The 20,254-nt window shown below is 43.2% G+C and overlaps 1 protein-coding gene across 3 annotated transcripts in view; it reads left to right on the forward strand.

The window, feature by feature from the left end:
* Nucleotides 1-273: 273 nt before the first annotated feature.
* chd7 (chromodomain helicase DNA binding protein 7) overlaps nucleotides 274-20,254 on the forward strand; it is a 55,647-nt gene continuing 35,666 nt past the window's right edge. For 2 of the 3 annotated variants that reach the window (XM_029830413.1, XM_029830414.1), the window contains exons 1-3: nucleotides 274-726; nucleotides 14,996-16,527; nucleotides 16,870-17,201. In XM_029830413.1, coding sequence (XP_029686273.1) covers nucleotides 15,108-16,527; nucleotides 16,870-17,201 — 1,752 coding nt within the window. In that variant the 5' untranslated portion in view covers nucleotides 274-726; nucleotides 14,996-15,107. The remainder of the gene's footprint in view (nucleotides 727-14,995; nucleotides 16,528-16,869; nucleotides 17,202-20,254) is intronic. The other variant, XM_029830415.1, reaches the window with a different exon arrangement.

A 20,254-nucleotide genomic window follows, 5' to 3' on the forward strand; every position in this document is an offset into this window, starting at 1 on the left:
CATCATTTCCGGGTGTGTGTTTAAGCTGTATGTGATCAAGTTTGATATTCTAAAGTACTCAATAATAACAGCAACTTTTTGAATTCTAGAAATCTGTTGCCCCCCCCCCCCCCCCCCCCACACACACACACACACACAAGTGTCAAATAATAGTGTCATTTCTGCATGTGTACGGTATTTTGTTGTTTCCCCTCGTTAAAATATTCCTTCTCCCAGCAGCAGAAAACCCCTCCAGAACTTCGCCGCTCTGCTGTGCTGCGACAGGCAGGTTTGGCGTTTGAACGTAGCAGAACATCCATGTTGTGGCTCCCGTCTGTGTTGGTGAACATGCACGGAGAGCGCAGCGGGGTCAGTGATCGCGCACGCTGCCTGTTTATCTCTGAGCGAGGGTCTCGGGAGCGCGCCCCCCCTGGCCGAGGAAGGTGAGCGAGTGTCTGGAGGGGAGGACTCGGGAGCGCGACCAGCCGAGGGATCGATCGGATTAAACTCGATTTGAGTGAAATTAACACAAAGGAGAGAAGAGCAACGCACAGAAGCCCGCGAGGTCGCAGATGTGAGACTCGCCGGACAAATATTCCATGAGAAGAAAACTTGAACTTTTCCCTTCTCTCTTTATTTATATTTCAAACGAAAAAAAAGGACCACGGTGGATTTTTTTTTCAAGCCAGCGGAGATACTAACGAGGAGTTGATTTGATAAAGAGCCCGAAGTGGCCGAACGTGTTCGGTAAGCTAACAAATGCCCTTATTTCTATAAGTACGCTTATAAATGTGTGGTGAAGAAGTCGGTGGTGATGTGAGCTTTACTTGTACGGCCAATTAGGAATTTAAACAAATTTAACTTCTTTCTTAATGGTAAGTTTCCTCTACTTTTTTTTCAATCGGACTCTTTAATCCGACGTGTGCGTGGCTCCCCAGTCCGTTGAAATCTTCCGGGCAGAACTCATTGGAAAGGTCGGACGCCGCCGCTTTTAACAACCTTTTTATTCTCACATTTGGACAGAAAGTCATTGACGGTCGTATGTTAACGTTAGCTGCCATGCCGACATGCTAACAATAGCAAGTTTAGCTTTGCCACCCGCTGCATCGTTCTCCCACATACACGCACAAACAGTCCCATCAGTTAAGTTGAAAAGTGCGAAGAAAAAATGTTCAGCACAACACCGAGAAACTCCCCGCTACTGGCCTCGCTTCTCAAACAACTTGTTGGGGTTTCTATCATTAATACATCACTTAGATCATCTTTAAATTGTGGGTGTTAGCCCAGTTAGCTAATTGTGTTGAGGCTCGTAGGAGACACGAGGTGGCTCGAGCGTAGAGGTGAGTCACTGGCCGACTGAATGAGCGGATCTCTCAGGGAAATTCCCAGTGGAGAACACTTGGAATATAAAGCTAAAGTGCGCTTTTTATCATCCGAATCGAAATGTCTACACACAAAAGTTGACATAACTGTTACATTTCCCCCAAATCATCTTCGTTTCAGTAAAACGAACGGATGTACTGTGCCTTTAGTGATCGCTACTTTATGGACTGAGGGGACAGTGGTGGGGGGGGTGGCTGAGGCCAGTCCACACACCGTCTTTGCGCACTATTTTCACAAATTTGAAAGACACGGTCCGCTTAAAAGATGTTTGAGGATCACGGTCTATCATTTGCCTGGCATTTAATCGCAAATGAGTCTGATTTCCGCGAATAACAGCGCTTGGCGAGTCATTGACTGGTCCGTGGAACGACGTGCGAAATGCTGCTGATAGGCTAATTAGCCGCGCTAGCCGCTGGAGGTTAGCCAGTGCTAGGACACAGAAGTTCAGCTAACCTGCTAGCCACTTCTCTCCCCCATTGTGTGAGAACAACCCCGCTCCTATTCCCTTACCCCACATCGGTATGGAAAATCAATTGTACCCATCTTTCGCCTCACTACTTGGCTGAGGTTAAAAAAAGCAAAGTACTGCAATTCGCTTCTTTTCCGCGTTTTGCGGCTTTTGTTATGAGTGTTGGGTGAGCTGCGTTGTATCCGGAGACCGAACTTTGGTAACAGCTTTTGCTACACTTGTTACTCGGATAAAAACCAAACACCTGCCGGTACCCCCGCACCCGCCTCTCTGTGCGGGACACAAACGGCCCTTTTTAATGTATATCTTTACATTCGGGGTGCTCCGTGTGCCACCGCGCCGCCGTTTCCTATTATGTAGTCTTATCGGTCAACTTGCATAATGGCCAGCCTGTTCTCAGACAACTTTGTCTCTGACGGGAGGAAAACGCCGTAGTAACACCATGTTTGCTCTCAGGCGGGGGTATTATTCTCCGGAGAGTTACACAGTATTGCTACCAGCGATGGTTCCTTAGTTTAAGTGCTCCCCCCGCGCCATGAAGCCTGGAGCTTCTACCCCCATCAGCAACTTGTGTCCGTGAGCCAAGATGGCAGCTACTCATGTTCAGCGGGCCATTGAGGGAGAGATAGGAGGCCCCGACCACACACACACACACACTCACAGGCACACACCAGATCTCCAGCACTACCTGTTCTCTTGTTTGAATTTAAACACTGGGGCAACCAGTCAACGGGCAGAGTTCACGTGTAAATTGTGAGCCGTGAACCCTCTGGAAATGTGGCCCGTGACTGTTGTTGGTTCCTATAAGAGTCAGACTTTAACTTGGGTCGAACATCCCTTTCTGGAAGTTGCTCTGATGACGGTGGCTTGTTTTAGGTGTCTCCACCGGCGGCTAGAGCGTGCAGCCGTTGTTCACTCAGACCTAAAACCTTCTTCACAAGATGATCCCCTTTTATTCATGTGTTAGGGAACGAAACTATTGTGCCATTTTGAACCCTTTTCTTTGTGTGGTATTTGAGCGTCCGTCAGCGTTCGCCCACCTTACCGATGGCCGCCATTGACAACGGGCGTTTGCAGCCGACCAGATGGAGCCGATCGTTAAAGTTTATATAGCTTAACGGCTAGAAGTGAAATGTTTTTTTGAATTGTTTTTCTGGCATTTAACTATGAATCTTTACCTTTTCTTCACACTTTTTTTGCAGGTCTGTCTGGATTTGGCTCTTTCTAGTTTTTAACATTTGTGTCTAGATTCAGTTTACACTTTGTGCATCTTGGCTCTAAAATATTAAAGATAATTGCAATTTCCCAGAGAGCGTTCCAGCCTTACACCCATTGGTCGATGCTCGATCTCCACAACTTTTCCACTTTCTTGTCCAAGCTAATGTATGATTGAAGATCTAACAGTGGGCTTATTCAGTTCATCTTTTTGGGGGTGGAGGCTCCACGTCGATGCTTTTTAGCCTGAGTGGCAAAATATTGGGCAAAAGTTTAAACCATACTACAAATATACAAGCATGATAGTAATTGGAATAAGGAATAGTAATTTATCTACGAACATGAACCCTGAGGAGGGTGTCTAGCAGAGCTCTTCTGCATCCTAACTTCACATCTGAGCGTAGATGTGACCACTTGGACCAGGAGACTGCATCCGATCAATACGCATGCACACGCGCACCAGTTTGAAGATTAATTCTCATTTCTTCTTGTGACCTGTAGATAACCGTAAGCAACCATATATCCAGTTTGAGGTGCCAATCTTACCATGATGGGATGCAGCTTTATCCTATTTGGCAGCATTTGGGCAAATTGGTAATTGTCCCAATAACTGAACACGCTGCGTGTCCATGGATACATGTCTGTTACACATCAGTGGGCCGTGTGTTGTTTTTTTAAAGATTCCGCTTGCTACATTTGTTACCCAGAGTTCATTTTTGTTATGAAGTGAAACAATAATTTGATCTCCACACAAATTCGTGGTATCCTGACATCGAATTAATCATCTGTGCAGTAGCTGGAGCAGCAAGGGAACTGATTAAAGATTGAGCTTTTTCTAATCTGCACTCATTTTAGTGGTTTTGAATAGCTTGCTAGAAGCCCAAACTGTGAATTATTTACAGGTGGGTTAGCCTTGTAGCATCTGACCTGATGCTGTTGGTCTCCCATCAGGCAGCTGAGTGTCAGGCCCTTGTAGTTGTGAGGGTGGCCATTTTGTCTCTTATCATCCTGTGTGTTGTTGGCTAGCAGCCCTGTTAGCAGAGATGAGAAGCCCTTTTCATCTTGCCATCTATGGCTCCACCTCCACCCCCTCTTTCTGCTATACATGAACTCCCTCCTCTTCTTTCTATCCCTACTCTTCCCATCTCTCTCCCTCCTCTCTCCCGCCTCTTTCCTCCCCTCCCCTTCTTTGAGTTCTCATTTCTAGCCAAAAGGTTAGTGGGGGTCTTTAGCACTGTGGTGACATTCAGAACTGTGTGTCATCTTTCTCTTTCTCTCTCTCACCTGTCTCTCTCTCTCTCTCACTGGCCCTCCCATCCCCCATCCTCCTTTTGCAGGGAGGGCCCTCTGGAGCCTGGAATTGAGGCTGGCATGTACGCTTTCAAGTGTTTGTGTGTGGGCTGTGTGTGGAGTATACCTCTGACCCAAACCTTTAAATCAATCCCTCTGTCTTCTGTCCCTTTTCGTGGTGTCGCGTGGCTTTGAGCTCCTCTTCAACACTGAACAAAATGTCTGCTGGACACTCCATTGGAAATACCTGGCTACTTGTTGTCTTCATCCAATCATAACTCCGTCTGAGGTGCCATGGAAAACCTCATCAACCTCCCCTGAAGAATGTGGCAGTAAAAAAGGCTCTGGTGTTTGATGACCCACCCTCGTTTTCTATTACCTTTTCTCCTCTTCAGTGATTTGTCAGACTGATGAAAGGTTAAGTGCTGCTTCCGTGTGTTTCATCAACATCCAGAAATATACAGACAAATGGCAGGAACGGAAGTAGACGGCCTCGACGTTAAACCTGTAGAAATGTACAGCGCACCTGCTCCCCTTCAGCTTACTTGAAGGATGACTTTAATTAGCTTTATATCAGTGAGATTCACCACTTTGGATACTGACTACATCAAATCTGGGAAAAGAGTGTGTGAGAATGTTTGAAAGAGCTCTGAAAGCTGATCGGTTGTGTTCCAGATAGGTGCGCAGTGACGGGGTAGCACACGCGCTATGTTTGCATGTGCAACTTAGACAAGACGTGCTCAAAATTGGGCCAAGACAAACCAATAACCTTCTGAAAGATGTCTTCCTCTTTAACACTTGGTGGCAATATGCAGATTTTTGACAGGTAAATTGTCTGGTTAGCATGTTACGTTAAAAAGGAAAGAACAGGAGTCAGGCAGCATGTTATATGCTAATGCTGGGCTTCTTGAATGTTTGTGTTCTGGAGTCATACGGCAGCGCAGGTTTTGTGGAGCTTGTGCATAGGTGTTGTCTAGTTTAAGTCCATTTCGGCCTCTGGGGTACAAATGTTGGGGCTAAACAATATCCACATTATCTGCATGTCTTAGTCAGATCAATGGGACTAATGTGTTTCTTTTAGTTTCACCACCCTTCCGTTTTTTTACATGTCAGAAGCAAACTGACGGCACTGTGTGAAAGGGTTGCTTAGTTCCCCACGAGGGATGTTGTTATCCAGGTTTTCAGCACAGTGGCAGGACAAATAACAACGCTGGATTATTTGGAATGATGAAAGATGATTTATTAAAGCTTTAGGAGTATTTTAGCAGTTTTGTTACACAGTAGTGTTCTACTGACCTCCAACAGTTCAAACATCTAAACTGTATGCTGATTGTTGTCAGTTCATTCTATTGGCAACAGTAATTTTTATATTCACACATGCGCACATGCAGTTGAAATATGAATGCTTAAATATTAAGTGATAATTAAGTGTTCTATCAGCTTAAACTGCTAAAGCAAAGTCTTTACATGTCACTTCTGACATTAGACAAGTCATCTCTTGCTGACCTCTTCTGTGTGAGTTGGACTCATGAGAAAAAAGGAGCATTACTAGATATGCACATACACACTTGGGACTCATCCAAACAGTCTAACAACTATAAAATGCTGTACATCCAGTACACCCAGCAATGCCGAAGGATTCCATTCTGCCCCCAGAATTGTTGCATGGAAATATCCTCCTACATTTACAACCAGATTTTAGTCCTTTGTCTCGTCCACATCCATGTTTGTATGAACCATTTCATTTGAATGACACGTTTCCTCAAAATGGTTTGTGTAACTACTAATGTTCCCAGTTTCTAGTCTGCAGACTCGACAAAGTTGTGTACTTGAATGAAATGAAATGGCTGTAGTACCTGTGGCTGCTAATGTTTGGTCAGTACATCCTCCATTGGGCGGGATGAGTTTGTCCTTGTTGCTGCAAGGCCCAAAAGTTTAGTATTTTCCAGTGTCACTTTAATAAATCTCACTGTTTTCTATTGTCTCCTGGTACACCTGCCTTTTCAGACAGTTATAACTGTAACAGGTTCTTCAGCTCAGTGAGCACCCCCCCCCCCCCTCCCATCCACCCCCCTGTGGCCTACTTCTGTTCTCTAGGCCGGCATCCATGTCCTCTGGGATTTGACTGGGAGTCAGCCAGTGGTTTTTCCTACCACATGGTAAAGGGAACAGATTGGATAAACACAACCCTTTCCTGCTGACCAAGCCCTCCCCAAAACACACACATGCACGTACACACACATGCGAACACACTCCATTAATGAAGCAGCCATGTGTAAAATAACCAGATTTTCTGTAGCTTCGCTGCTTTTTTCTTCTTGGACCCCCATCACCAATGCCGCCACCTCCCCTCTCTTCCTTCCTTCCGGGCCTCAAATCCCTGCCTCAAACACAGTCCTGCTTCCCCGTACTTGAGTAAAATTACACACACAGCTAGCCAACTTTGGAATGCTGTCTTCCACTTGGGAGCAAAGTATAAATTATAGCTGCTTAGACTCTGGTTGTAATGGAGGGAGGGTGGGTGTCCGTGGTGCATGGGTTTCTTCTGGGGTTTGAAGAGGGGCTTCACTGTTGTCTTCAGGTGTCCAGTTAAGCTGTAGCTGCTCAGCATTTTCAGCGTTTCTGCGGCTGTGCTCTGCCTATGCCTGCCCGTGTCTCCGCTAGGGGAAAAAAAAACAATCTTGTTGACATGGCAGAGATTTCCTGTCGTAAAGCCCGGAGGCTACAGACGGTATTGCTGCCAACTTTCAGCAGAGAGCTGTTGCTACTGCCGGCTAAAGTCGCTCCCTACGCCCAGTGCTAACGCTGCATTCACACAGCTAACACAGGCTGTCAGGAAGGAGCTAATTCTCTCAAGCATACAGTCTCCAGTAAATTATACCACACATAGACTTTACAGTGTTTATGGGAATGCTTAAAAAACTCCCAAATGCTTTAAAATTAAAGATCTTAATGTACATCCATAAAAATGGTTTCATATGTCTCTAATACACTGAATGGGAATGTCAGTCTTTTAATCCCGAATCGTTGTTTTGGGGTCATTTTAACAACACTTTTCACGTGAACGTAGATTACATTGTAAGCGCATTTGATTATTTCAGGCATTGAGTCATTCAGGCCATAGGCATGTGTGTCTTCTGTGAAGGGTGGTGAGATATCACCGGCTTACACAGAGCCGGCTCTGACGCTCCAACTTGGCAGGGATATTCTGTGGTTTGGCCCTGATGATTGTGGTTTGACAGAGCACTATTCAGTGGAAGCTGCCTCATTCACTGTTTTTAACAGCGCGGAGCAAGCCTGGTAATCAGTCAGGAAGTTGTTTAAAGGGACTTTAACTGGTTTTTGTATTTACGGCAGTGATTCTTGAACAGTCGACGCCGCCTTTTAGTAAAGACAAGATAGTTAAAAGGGAGTCGTCCTCCAATCGTGGGTTTTTGTGACTGATCACTCAAATTAATATTGCTGATACATGAGCGATCACAGTGTCTATTGGAATTTGAAGCTTGCTTTTTATAGTGTAACATTGAGTATGGATTTAAGTTGTTCGCAACATTGTATATTAAGCATAATAGCAATCGAGTAATTGCCCTCAGCAAACAGACATTTCTTGCTGTTGTTAGTGTAGGCATCTCCTTGGAAAGGGTCTTTGACCACCAGCTGAATGGGAACTGATATTTGGTGCTCCTCATTTCGTAGCATGACTCTTCTCTATGAGGTATAGCCTTTCAAACTACCTTTCAAACTGCAAATTTACTGTCCTTAGCATTTGCTAAAATGGCTGCAGAGACTGGGGGATCAGATATGTTACCACTACTGGTTAAATTGTTCAGAGATGGCCACCACGCCAGTGTAAGAGCTCTGTTTGTGATGGTTACATTTCTGTGCCAGTGCTGTGGTGATATTTCTATTTTATCGAGTTATTTGACTGAGAGGCCACATTGACTGACTGACCCATTCTATGATGTGCACACTTGTGTGGGGGAAAAAAAATCGGGCGCCCCATTAAATGATCAGTTCTTTATTAGTAATTCTCAAACCTGGATGTATAATCTATTTTTTTCATCTCTGGAAAAGAAAGTGTAATGGTGGGGAAATACGGCAAATGTGACTTGTATAACTTGAGTTGTTTGTAGCATCTACTAGTCTATTAGCTCTGTTCTGCTCTGCTCTCTTTGGGAGCAGGTACGACTTTGGGGGGCGTTTCCAGTGCAATAATATTGCCTTGACTCTGAAACTGCTGTGATGGTGAATGGTGTACACGCACATATCCCTGGTTCACGCACAAATGGTTGTTCATCATTGATCAATGTTTGTTTTGTGTTGTTGGCTTTTTTAATTGTCAGAATCTTAACAGAAAAGGCAGAAATGTATGAAATATATATGTGTGTGTGTGTGTGTTTGTGTGTATTTATGTGTATATTTGTATGTGTGTGTGTGTATGTATGTGTGTATGTATATATGTGTGTGACCTCACCAATACGCTTTTGGAAGAATGGTTGAAAATTCCTATAAACACACTCCGCAACCTTGTGGACCGCCTTCCCAGAAGAGTTGAAGCTGTAATAGCTGCAAAAGGTGGGCCGACATCATATTGAACCCTATGGGTTAGGAATGGGATGGCAATTAAGTTCATATGCGAGTCAAGGCAGGTGGCCAAATACTTTTGGCATTATAGTGTATATAGTCTGAGTCAACACACGTATGAACTTGGGACTTAGCTGCAGCACAAAAAACTTAATTTTTAAGCAAAATTAACATTTGTTTAGTTTAGCAATTGTTGCTGGCAACCTCAATTTACATGTTTCACAGTAATAAACCAATTATAAAATACATTTGGTGGATGGAGAGGGCACAGTTGGCTAACTAGCCAGCTCAATGTCTGCATACAAATAGCAAGTTGCTTTCTAAATGTTTTTTTCAAAGTGAGCTCACCATGAATGGAATAAGTACGTGCAAAATCCTGAAAGTCACGGAATCCTCTAACCCTAGTTAACAATTTCGTGGCCGAGTTGAGGCAACTCTCCCTCCGGTTGCTCGCAGGTCGGTACTACAGATAGCATCTTTTTGATTCAACCACTTCTTATCCTCAGTCCTTCCTGTTTTTTTCAGTTTATTCGTTTATTTTCGTTTATGTCCACTTACAGAAAAAAAAGTCTTATAGTGAGATCTGGTAAGCTCTATCTCTAGTCTCACCATGTAGCTCCATATTCTCCCCTCTGTCCATCTGTATCTTGTCTGTATCTCGTTGTTGGATTAGGGGATTGCCCTAATGCAGCATTTATTTATTTTGTGAAGCGAAATAGACACGGTCCCTGTTGCAAGGTTTTAAAAATGGCGGGTTTGATTATTGCAAACTCATGGCTCCCGTTATGTCATTCCCCTGTCCAACCGGAGCATTTCAGGTTCTGCAATGTGTTCATTACTTTTTAGTATCTGAAAGTACTCTGCTGCTTTTTTCGACCCCTGAAGGAGCAGGTACCTAAAAAAAAAAGTATCACTGGGTGTTTTTTCCTCAGTGGAAATTCACAAAAACGCAAGTAGCGTAGAGCAAGTACCGTCAGTGGAAATATGGCATACGACACTAGTCTAAGGAAAATTTGACTCCCTCCTTAAATCAGAATAATTTCAGATGTGAAGCATTTGAGGGGTTTTTGACAGTGGGCTTAATATATAGTGTTTTATATCAAGTGTTTTTACTGGTATGGTTTGGGTCATTGTCATGTTGCAGCATCTAGGGTTCCTGTTACTTCCACCCCTAAAAACAGTACTTGGTAGTATATGCCTGAATACTTGCATCTTTAAATAGAGAAATGGTTTTGTTCGTAAAGATCATTTTAAGTGCTTTATCATCTGTGTATAATGAATGTTGAAGAAAGTGTTTGAATTAATGTCCATTGTGAGATACATTAGCATTTGCAAGCCATATGCAATGATGAAGCACTTTTAGTATTAGTAAAGCAAAAATTATTCTTAGAAATAAAACTGATTAGAGTCCAGGCTGACCTACTAAAAAGGAAAATGGTAGAAAATGACAACATTTTTGGTTTAACCACTGTTTTGTTTAATATAGATGTGCAATATTAAAGTGGCTTTAAGTTTGGTTTAGTAACATTTCATTGGTAGCTGCTTGATATGGTGGGCCTATTAAGACTCATCGTTCATCAGGAGTTTCTTAAGCAAGTGTGAATGTGATCAGTAAGGACAAGACACAAACAATGTAATGTTGTTTATGCTGTACAGTGCCAGGAGGAATGCAGGGAACTGTACATTGGTGAAACCAAGCAACCTCTCCACAATGGCATAACACAGACGTGCCACCTCTTCAGGTCAGGACTCAGCAGTCCACCTACACCTAAAGGAGAGCGGTCACTCCTTTGAGGACAGCCAAATACGGGTACTGGCCAGAGAAGACCGCTGGTTTGAGAGGGGTGTCAAGGAAGCCATCCATGTCAAATTGGAAAAACCATCCTTAAACAGAAGTGGTGGGCTAAGGCACTTCCTATCACCCACATACAATGCAGTCCTCCACTCCTTCCAACAGCAAAACAAACATTCACACCATTCCAGGAGACCCAGTGACTCACCACCATGTGTTCCAGCAGACAAAGGGGAGACACCTCAACTGAAACTAGGTGAACGACCCCATCAACGACCCTGCCGACGACTCTCAGGTGACCACTCGGGTCATTAACATGGCAATGGTCCCAGGGGCTATATTTTCAAGCTCGGTCCCCAGCAAGTTCAGAACTGAAGAAGCCTTCCGGATAGAAGGTGAAACGTCTTCAGAGAAGCACACGGTCCAGTTGACAGAGAAAACTACCTTGGATAATGATGACCTGGATGACCGAGAATCTACACAGACGTGATCAGTAATCTGAAATGTCCTGCATTACAGTCAACAAACTCACAACAGATCAGTACATACATGGGCAGAAACAGATTAATGTTCTGCTGCCAGTTTGTGCTGCTGCTAGTTCCAATGGGAAAATCAAATTTATTGCGGAGAATCTACATTTCTATTTTGTTTATACCAGTGTGGAAAGCACACCTTCTAATACCTCTGCACCTGTGAGTGATGTCGGTGTCCCACATGCATATAATAAATGATACGGTTATCACAAAAGACTATTTACACTCCATAATAATGACAATAGTAATAATAACAAGCAGAACGTCTGCCTGGTCCTTTTAAGGTGCATGGTTGATATTGGTACATGCAGACCACCTTTGGATTCACAATTAGTCTGTTATGAAGGGGAGGGGATCAGGGATGCTGGGGGTTAAATGCCTCATCCCTTGATGAGATTTGGTGGCTAAAGCGGCACACTGACCGTTCACCTAATTCTCTGCAGTGACAGCTGGGCCTTCCTGACAAACTGTCTGTTGCAGGAAAGAGGGCTTGAAATGGATGTCATTGTGAGGAATACAAAGCTGAGATGTGAAGGCTCCCTTCATTGATGTTTTTATTCTGCAGGACTGGAAAGCAGCAGAGTTCTGAACTCTGAGAGTAAAATCTGCTGTAATTCTCACCAGTGACAGGAAATCTGTTGCATTTATTACTATGTAAGGTTGCACTAAATCACTTTCACTGAAAACAAATGTGGTCATTTTGTCTCTGATCGAAACAAACAGGAACTGTGTTGGGAAACTGTGGCTCTACTTGCTTTTCCAGTATGCTCTGTAGTAATAGACCCGTAATAGTGGTACAGTTGTTTTTTCTCAACAAACATAAAAAAACTTCTGTTTGCAGTGTGCAGGCTGTAGCAGCTGTAGACTTGCTTACAAAGCAGACCTGTGGCCGTCTCACACACCCTCACCTTTCCCTGGCTTTGCTCACGTTGGCAGGTGATTATCTATATAGTGTTAACAAGGGCGGTCTGGATTAAAATCAACAGAGAAAGGTAATTAAAGCAATTCATAAAAAACACAGTAAAATTTACAGTAACTTATTTAATCAGCTGAAGAATTCAATTGGGGAACCCTGCTAAGAACACAAGACTGCAGTTTGAAATGTAACTGAATTTTTTTTTTTTTTTTTTTTTTTTTAAGTGTAATAAAAATACAAAAACAAAGCTAACATCCCTAATTGGACATTGTGCTTTACTTCCATACATGTTCAAATTACAAGAGGGCAAACTGAAAATTCCAATCCCACTGGGACAGAACATTCGGAAAACAATTACAAATTGAACTAATGTTTTCCTGTTCTGTTGCTCCACATCTACTCTTCTATACCCAAAAAACATCCAAGCGGTCGAGCCGTGTTTTATTGGGCTTTTTCCAGAACAAGCTCAACAAGCAATCTGTTTTCAGATGTTTGATTGGTTAAATGATATTGTACGTCACAACGGCGCTTCCGCCTCTCAGAAAAGCAGCTTTGCAAACAATGCATCTTTCTGTCTTGTCTTGTGTTGTTTTGAGTGAAAACTATATCCATATAATGGACATGTGTGGAAAAATTTGGAAGTTTTGCAGACCCCGTTGGGGTGGGTGATATGGGAAAAGATATCAAATCACAATTTGTTTAGTGCTAAAATCATAGTCACGATTTTTTTTAACTTAATTTTTACAGTGACTTGCTTTTTTTTTTTTTTTGAATAGTGAACTAAACCATTTCCCAATTTAAAACATAACCCTAAAAGATAAATAAAATGGATAATTTAAACCAAAAGAACAACCACAGTTTTGAATTCAAATAGTTCGTGAACATGCCAACACAGGGACTGCCTTTAGCAAATGCCTGTTTTAAAGTGTTTTGCTTTGGTTTCACACTAGCTGGCACCTCCCCCTGCAGTGTAATTGAACAAGTTTGTTATTTTTAATGTTCATTTTCTCAATGAAGGTTATGGCAAAAAAAATATCACCCTCTATTAACCTTCAAAAATGAGGAGAGACGCAAACCTTGGGTCCAGGGCAGCTTGGCCAAAGATTTAACCAGGGATCAGGTGCTTTCTGTTGACAAAGTCATCCAACATGTGAACCACGTCTGTGCGAACAATTGTTGTTTGTGTTTTGTCATTTAGTTGTACAGGGAAAGGGGGGATTGTTTCCTAAAAAGAACTCGACCTCCATCATATGGAATTGATTTGACTTTATGCATCTGATGTTTATTTGCTGAAGCATTAGAATGCAACATAGAGAATGTGGCCTATTCTGTGTTGACCCCGGTTTGTCAGATCGACGACACTTTCATGATCTAATGTCATATCGCGCACCTCTAGTTAAAGCATGCTTTGGTATCAGAACCCGGTACTAATAAAGGATCAGATTAGCCCCATCCCACGTTGGAACGCACCATAATTTGTTATATACTCCTCCCAATGTAGCCATATATTGGAAACTTTATTGTACTGTGAACAGGAAGCATATGCAAACACCAGGTGAACACAAATTTTATAAGGCCTTGAGCAATGAAAGCTGCCCGAGTTACGTTTGATCAGAAAGAAGCGCTGCAGGCAGCATAATATTAATAACAGTACTATTGTCTGAAATTGAGATCTTCAGCCCTAGTGTTAACATTAATAAACAGTGACCTGAATATAATGACCTGACCATGATAAACTTTGTGTTTAATGGTTACACTAGGATGTAGGAACTACAGGTTTCTCTGGATTTTGGCACTTTTTGTGTAGCTGGAGCTTGGTTAGTTAGTGATAGCTTTCTGAACAGGTAGCAAACTGACAGGAAAATGCGTGTTGAAGCACTCTGGCTTATTAACTGGATGGCAGCCTTTATAGCAAGAAGTTACCTTTCCACAATCTTAATTTTTCAGGAATATTGACCTGTAAAGAGTGTTGCTCAATGTAGAAAAACAAGCATTTGTCTTGTCCAATAGGGAACACCCATAGTGAATTTCAAATTTCACGTGAGACATGAAGATTAAACACTCCTGGCTTTAAATCATCTGAACTAACACACCAGAGGGTTTGGCCAGACTGAGGGCACTCACGCCTGATAATTAGATCTAATTTATAGTCTGACTTCTTTAAAATGGTTTATCACGTTGTACAATTATTGTATAATGCTTTTATTATGGTATATCTGCGGACACCGGCACAATGGGAGCCGTTTTTACCACTGTCTCTCTCTACAGTGCCCATACGTGTGGGCAAATTAAATATTAATTAAATTAGCTTGTATTGTTAATACTATCAGTTTGCTATATTCATGAAATTTGCAATTTATCAGAACCTATTACAATATAATGTTTAATTAAATTTTAATTAAAGGTTTTTTGTTTCATTACATTTTGTTTGTACTTTCTTGGGGGAAAACATCAAAATTGGAGACCATTATCTTTCATTTTTTGTCTTTTGTCTGTAGCTGTGGCTCATCGTTATGAATTTATGAATCTTAAGATTAAAATGACACATGATTTCAACTGCTTCATTTAATGCTTGTTCTTCATGAAATTGGCATTATTCCAAATAATCATGCATTAACCTTGTTGTAAAGTGATTTGTTATGTGATTTGTCCTGATTTATATCAGCTAATACAGATCCTGTGAATACAGGCCTGCATGTAATGAATAAGCAAGCTTGGACAGTTTTAGCTTATTTCATGATTCCAAGTACAAGTCCACATATACGTTTTATCTAAAGCATGCAGCTATTTTTACATAAACTAATGTAGACATTCTCATCTTTCTGTCTCTTCAGGAAAGTTGATGAGGACCATGGACTAGCAAGCCTCAAATTAGCTAATTAGCTCCTCTCTGCACAGCGCCACGATTCATCCAGTCCCCTACACCTTTGGGCCTTGTGCTCAGCCATGGCAGACCCTGGGATGCTGAGTTTGTTTGGGGATGACACAGGTTTGTTCTCGGATGGATTAGATGGTTTAGGAGACTGCTTTCCTCAGCAAACCTCTCCTGCTCAGTCCAACACTCTAGGCCAGCAAACTAATCCCTCGCTTAACCACGAGCATCAAGGGAGCCATGGTTACCATCAGGGCATGATGCACAATGCTGGGCCTGGCACAGGGCAGCCTAAATTGGGACAGATATATGACCATGGCCCATATACTGGTTATGACCAGCCTGGTGGACCTGGAGGACGAATGATGGCCCAGAATGGTCCAAGCCAGGGACCTCCAAGTGTCAACATGAACGGCATGGCTTCCCACTATCACAATAATCCACCTAACTCTGGCACCCACCATGGGTATCCTGGTGATGCAGGAGGAGCAAGTGCAGGTGGAGTTTGGGGCCCGCAGCAGAGCAGATCAGCCTACCAGCAGCCTCCCACACAACCTGGAGCTGGCCCCAACCAGATGTCAGGTTACCAGATGTCTCAAGGCAACTATGGTGGCATGCAGGGCCCAGCAGCACCCAACAATCCAACACGTATGAACCAACACTACCCTCCTCAGAGCATGGCACATACTCCTGCTCAGGACCCCTCTCACTACCTGGGCCATGTTGGAATGGGTGGAACCCAGATAAGACACCCACAACCACAAGGCTATCCTAATATGGCCCATACGCCCAGATATCCACACTCCCCCTCCCGACAACCTTCACACCCTCACCAACACCAACAAGGCATGGGGGGATTTGGTGGTTCACAGTACCCTGGTTATCAAGCCCAGTACGGAGCTATGGGACCTGGTATGGGCCAGGGTGCTAATGTCAACACTGGCCAAAACTTGGGTCCAGGGCAGCTTGGCCAAAGATTTAACCAGGGATCAGGTGCAGCCACTGGCCAACAAAATCAACGATATCCTCCAGGACCGCCTCACCAAACTCAGCCACATCAAACACATTCTGCCCCCATGCAACAGCAAGCAGGGCAGCAGGGCCAGCCTATGCACCCCCTCAATCACCCTCAGAATATTCCCCAGCCTCAGAACCAGCCTCAGTCCCATCTTACCCCTGCTACTCAGGTATCATACCCCTCCCCCTCATCCATGTCTCCCATGCGGGTTCTGGGAACCCCAACACCACCTCCCCAGCAGGGCAGGCCCCCAAGTGCAGGCCTAACTGGACCCCCAGAGGTTGGAGGGTACACGGCTTTGCAGTCTCCACCTAGTGCTATCGCACATTCGCAGAGAACTCCACAAACTACTCACTCTACCCCACACCCCCCACATCAGCAGCCCCATAGCATGCCCCCCAACATAGGGCAACTGTATCCTGCCATGGGACCTCAACGCAGTCCACAGCTAGGACCAGCCCGTTCTCAGCAACAAGGTACACATCACATTTTTTTAAAATGATTTTTTATGGTAACCTCGATTGCATAAAGTAACGTGTCTAAAATTTTAGCAGCTCTGGGAAATTGGCCTTACTGGCAAACATTAGCCTGTGATCTGTGCTGAATTGTCATTCTCATGCTGTGTGCAGAGAAATAGTAACTGATTACATTGGTACATGGTCTAATTTCTATTTACTATGCAATATGAATTCGATAAGGTTATAATTCGATGTATTAATAAATAACTATTGCCTTTATTTGGGCTATGCTGTGGGCAGGCAATCGGATATAACTTGTCTTTACATGTTTAAAATTGCTGGAAAAATTTCTGTTCATAGGGCCACATGAAGCTCCCGTTAACCAGGGGGGAGACCAACATCTGCTCCAGGCCCAGCAGCAGGCCTCACGCAGTGTACAACAGCTTCAGCCAGCTCCAATGGGCTTTCAAGGTCCACCGGTCAATCAACACGGAGTTGGTGCCCCGACCCAGGGCTTAGCACCACCAACCCAGAATGCTCCAACACACACACACCTGCCTGCTCACCTCCAACACCTGCAGAATACGCCCCCTCCCCACAACCAGGCTTCCCACCCATGGGCTCCTCCAGCCCCTGCCTCCCACCCTCTTTCATCACCCCCTGTTACCCCACAGAAAGTGCCTCACATTCAGGTGAGTTTCTGTCAGACACACAATTTGATGTTAAAGCTGTGGGGGTGGGGCGTTATGGTCTCGGTTTTATGTGAATGTTTATTTTTTATGTAGGTTGGGGGATGTGTGTGTTGAAGTGTAAGGGGAAGTAAGATTGTGTGTGTGCGTGACATTTGAGAGCACAGTGTTTCATTGGGGTTTGTTTGTGTGTTCACAATGTTGTTTTGCTTCTGGTGTGTGTGGTTGTTCCTCTGTGTGATGACGGTGCTTGAAGCTGTTCGTTTCCTGTGCACTGCATATCCTGAGACATGAGTACTCCACACATGCACAAAATGCATTGGCGCCACCAGCTTACCCCTCCCCCTCAGTAGAGGAAACCTCCCTTCCTGTCCCCCTCCTCCCTGTCTCCTCTCTTTCCGCTCCCTGTGCCTGCCTGTCTTTCCATCCAATTGTCTTTCTTGTTGTCCTAAGCTCTACATGGGTGTCATCTCTCTGTTGTGGTGTGGCGATAGAGCTGGAAGGGGGGGGGTGAAATTCTGGGGGTAATGAGGAGACTGGGGAGGAAATGTATGAGCAAAGATGCTAGATCTTTAACTACAGCAGTTAAGAAAGATGATGGTTGTTGTTGGGAAGAGGTTGCTTCTTAATGATGGCCTTCGTGTTGTTTCACTGATGTCTGCATTACATGATCTCAGCATCCATTAGCTTGTTTTGTTGCTCAGAGCTACCTTTCTCCACTGACCCATTCACACACATAAGCAGCCCTATGGTCACACAGACTCGGGGACAGCCCCATTTCCATTGTCGTTCACTACCACTCCCTTTTTTTCCCCCCTTTCATTTCCCTTCTTTGCTCCACCTCCAAGCTAACATTGCATTTTGTGGTTGACATTTCAGTCGTCACACTTAATTTATTCCACAGTCCTGACCTAGATGTGATGGTGACCGGAGAGCCCTGTTTCTCACCCATCCTGGTCGACTGAGTTATTACTGTAGCTGTAGGCAACAGCAAAACTCGCATACAAAACCATCATTTTAGTTGTTGGAAAAAATGTACGAGGAGAAATGGGATAGTCTAGCTAGAGGACATTTTATAATGTTGTACTGGACCACTGTTCCTTGTGATCTACTTGCTAGACACACACACACACACACACACACCCACACACACACACACACACACACACACACACACACACACACACACACACACTTTGAGCTGGTCAGTCAGTCATGATGACTGTATGTCTGGTACTCTAAGCTCCATCTGTTCACTAAGCATGGTTATTACACATGCATACACACAGGCATGCCTTCGTCAGCAGCTCAAGGTCAGAGCTCTGGCAGAGTGCTGTGCTCTGACCTTTATTATGCATCACACATGCACACACTGTTGCGTGCGGCACTCTCCTCGACATATAACATGCATATGTCGCCCTTCCCCCTAACAGGCAGTTGCTATATCATCCAGTGCAATCTGCATTTTGGGGATGAAGCCTTCGTTCAACATTCCTTTGTCTCTTTTTTTTTTGGTACAAAATCTTGCAAGGTTGACAGGATACCTGTGCTTAGTGTTTTCAGTGGCATGTTTCCCATCGCATGATCAAACCCAGCTCTTTTCTTTGCTTGTTTTTTAACTCCAGACTGTGCTTGTACACATCACTGGAACCAAATAATACCTTTAATAGTCTTTGAATTATAATTATGATATTGTATAGTTCATATTATACTATATTACTATAGTTTAATTAACATTGGTCAATATTATCAGTGCAATCCAATCACTGGAGACAAATAAACCCCATTTTAGGGATCAGTTAGGCTACAACTTTGCCCAGAAAGAAAGCACACTTAATATTTTCTTGATGGTTAAATGATTGAGCAATGGTGGTATTTAAAAGGTGTTCTTTTTTTGCTGTGTGTACATTGGCTTTATTATTCCAGTGTTATGGTTGTTGAACGCAAGTGGACAACAGTTTTTGGTTCGGTTCCTATTCGCTTCTTCTGCTTTTTGTTGTTTCTTTTTATCCATGTTGCTTCTTCTTTTTTTTAATCGAAATTGTCTCATCTCATGACATGTCTCTGAATTCCAGCTTCCATTTACCACCATATTTAAACGGGTCTCCCAAAGGACCTTTTTTTGATTGTAATTTAAAAGTAATTGTGATCAAACTCTTCAGCTTTTTCAACTCAAGAACAGAGAAATTGGAAATATTACCAGTCAAGTATTACCTCATGTAGATGCATAAACACTCTTGCCAAATGAACATATATGACTGTGTGTAACACACCAGTTTTATGCTTCTGTCCATTCTGGATAGTTTGATAACATATTTTTTAGTCTTTCACAGGGCTGCTCTGCCTATTTTTAATTGCATGCTTTGAGTTGTTCTGCCCGATTTAAGTTGAGCTGTATTGAATACGTATTTTCTTCGAAAAACTTGGTATCTTGAGAAATCAAACTTGTCTTTAAGTCCTCTGAATCTTCTACCCTTTTAATATTTTTGATTTGTTTTATTGTTGTAAAATGTGCTCTATAAATGCTCACACTCAACTTTAAAAATTGATTTATTAGGGCTATTTGATTACATTAGTCTAGCTTGTACACTTAATACATTTAAGCATGTAGTGTGCCTCTACATTATTACTAATATTAACATGGTAAAATTCTGGAAAAAGACACGATGAGTCAATAGTTGTGGATGAAACTTTGTCACCCTTCAAAAAAGAGCTTATTGAAAAGCTTTAAGTGTCAAGAAAGCACACAGTTAATTTTAGTTCTACAGATAAATTATACATCTTTTCTATCGTGTAGATTAATATATTGTGTCGAGGTTAAATATCAACAGAGGAGTTGTATGTAGGCGTTTAACACTTGCGGATGTCACTCCAATACAGCTGCCTTGAATTACAATGGATCATGATGTCTCGAAATCGACCCTCAAAGACTTCTATTGAATCAAACCATGACTTGCTAAAGGCACTACTCTGAAATTCCACTCCAAATCTTGGGATATAGGACAAAATACAGGACATGTACTAAACGTTCTGGTGTCCTTGGCTGGTCTGAACGG

The sequence above is a fragment of the Takifugu rubripes genome, chromosome 22 (assembly GCF_901000725.2).
Source record: "Takifugu rubripes chromosome 22, fTakRub1.2, whole genome shotgun sequence".
Taxonomy (NCBI): domain Eukaryota; kingdom Metazoa; phylum Chordata; class Actinopteri; order Tetraodontiformes; family Tetraodontidae; genus Takifugu; species Takifugu rubripes.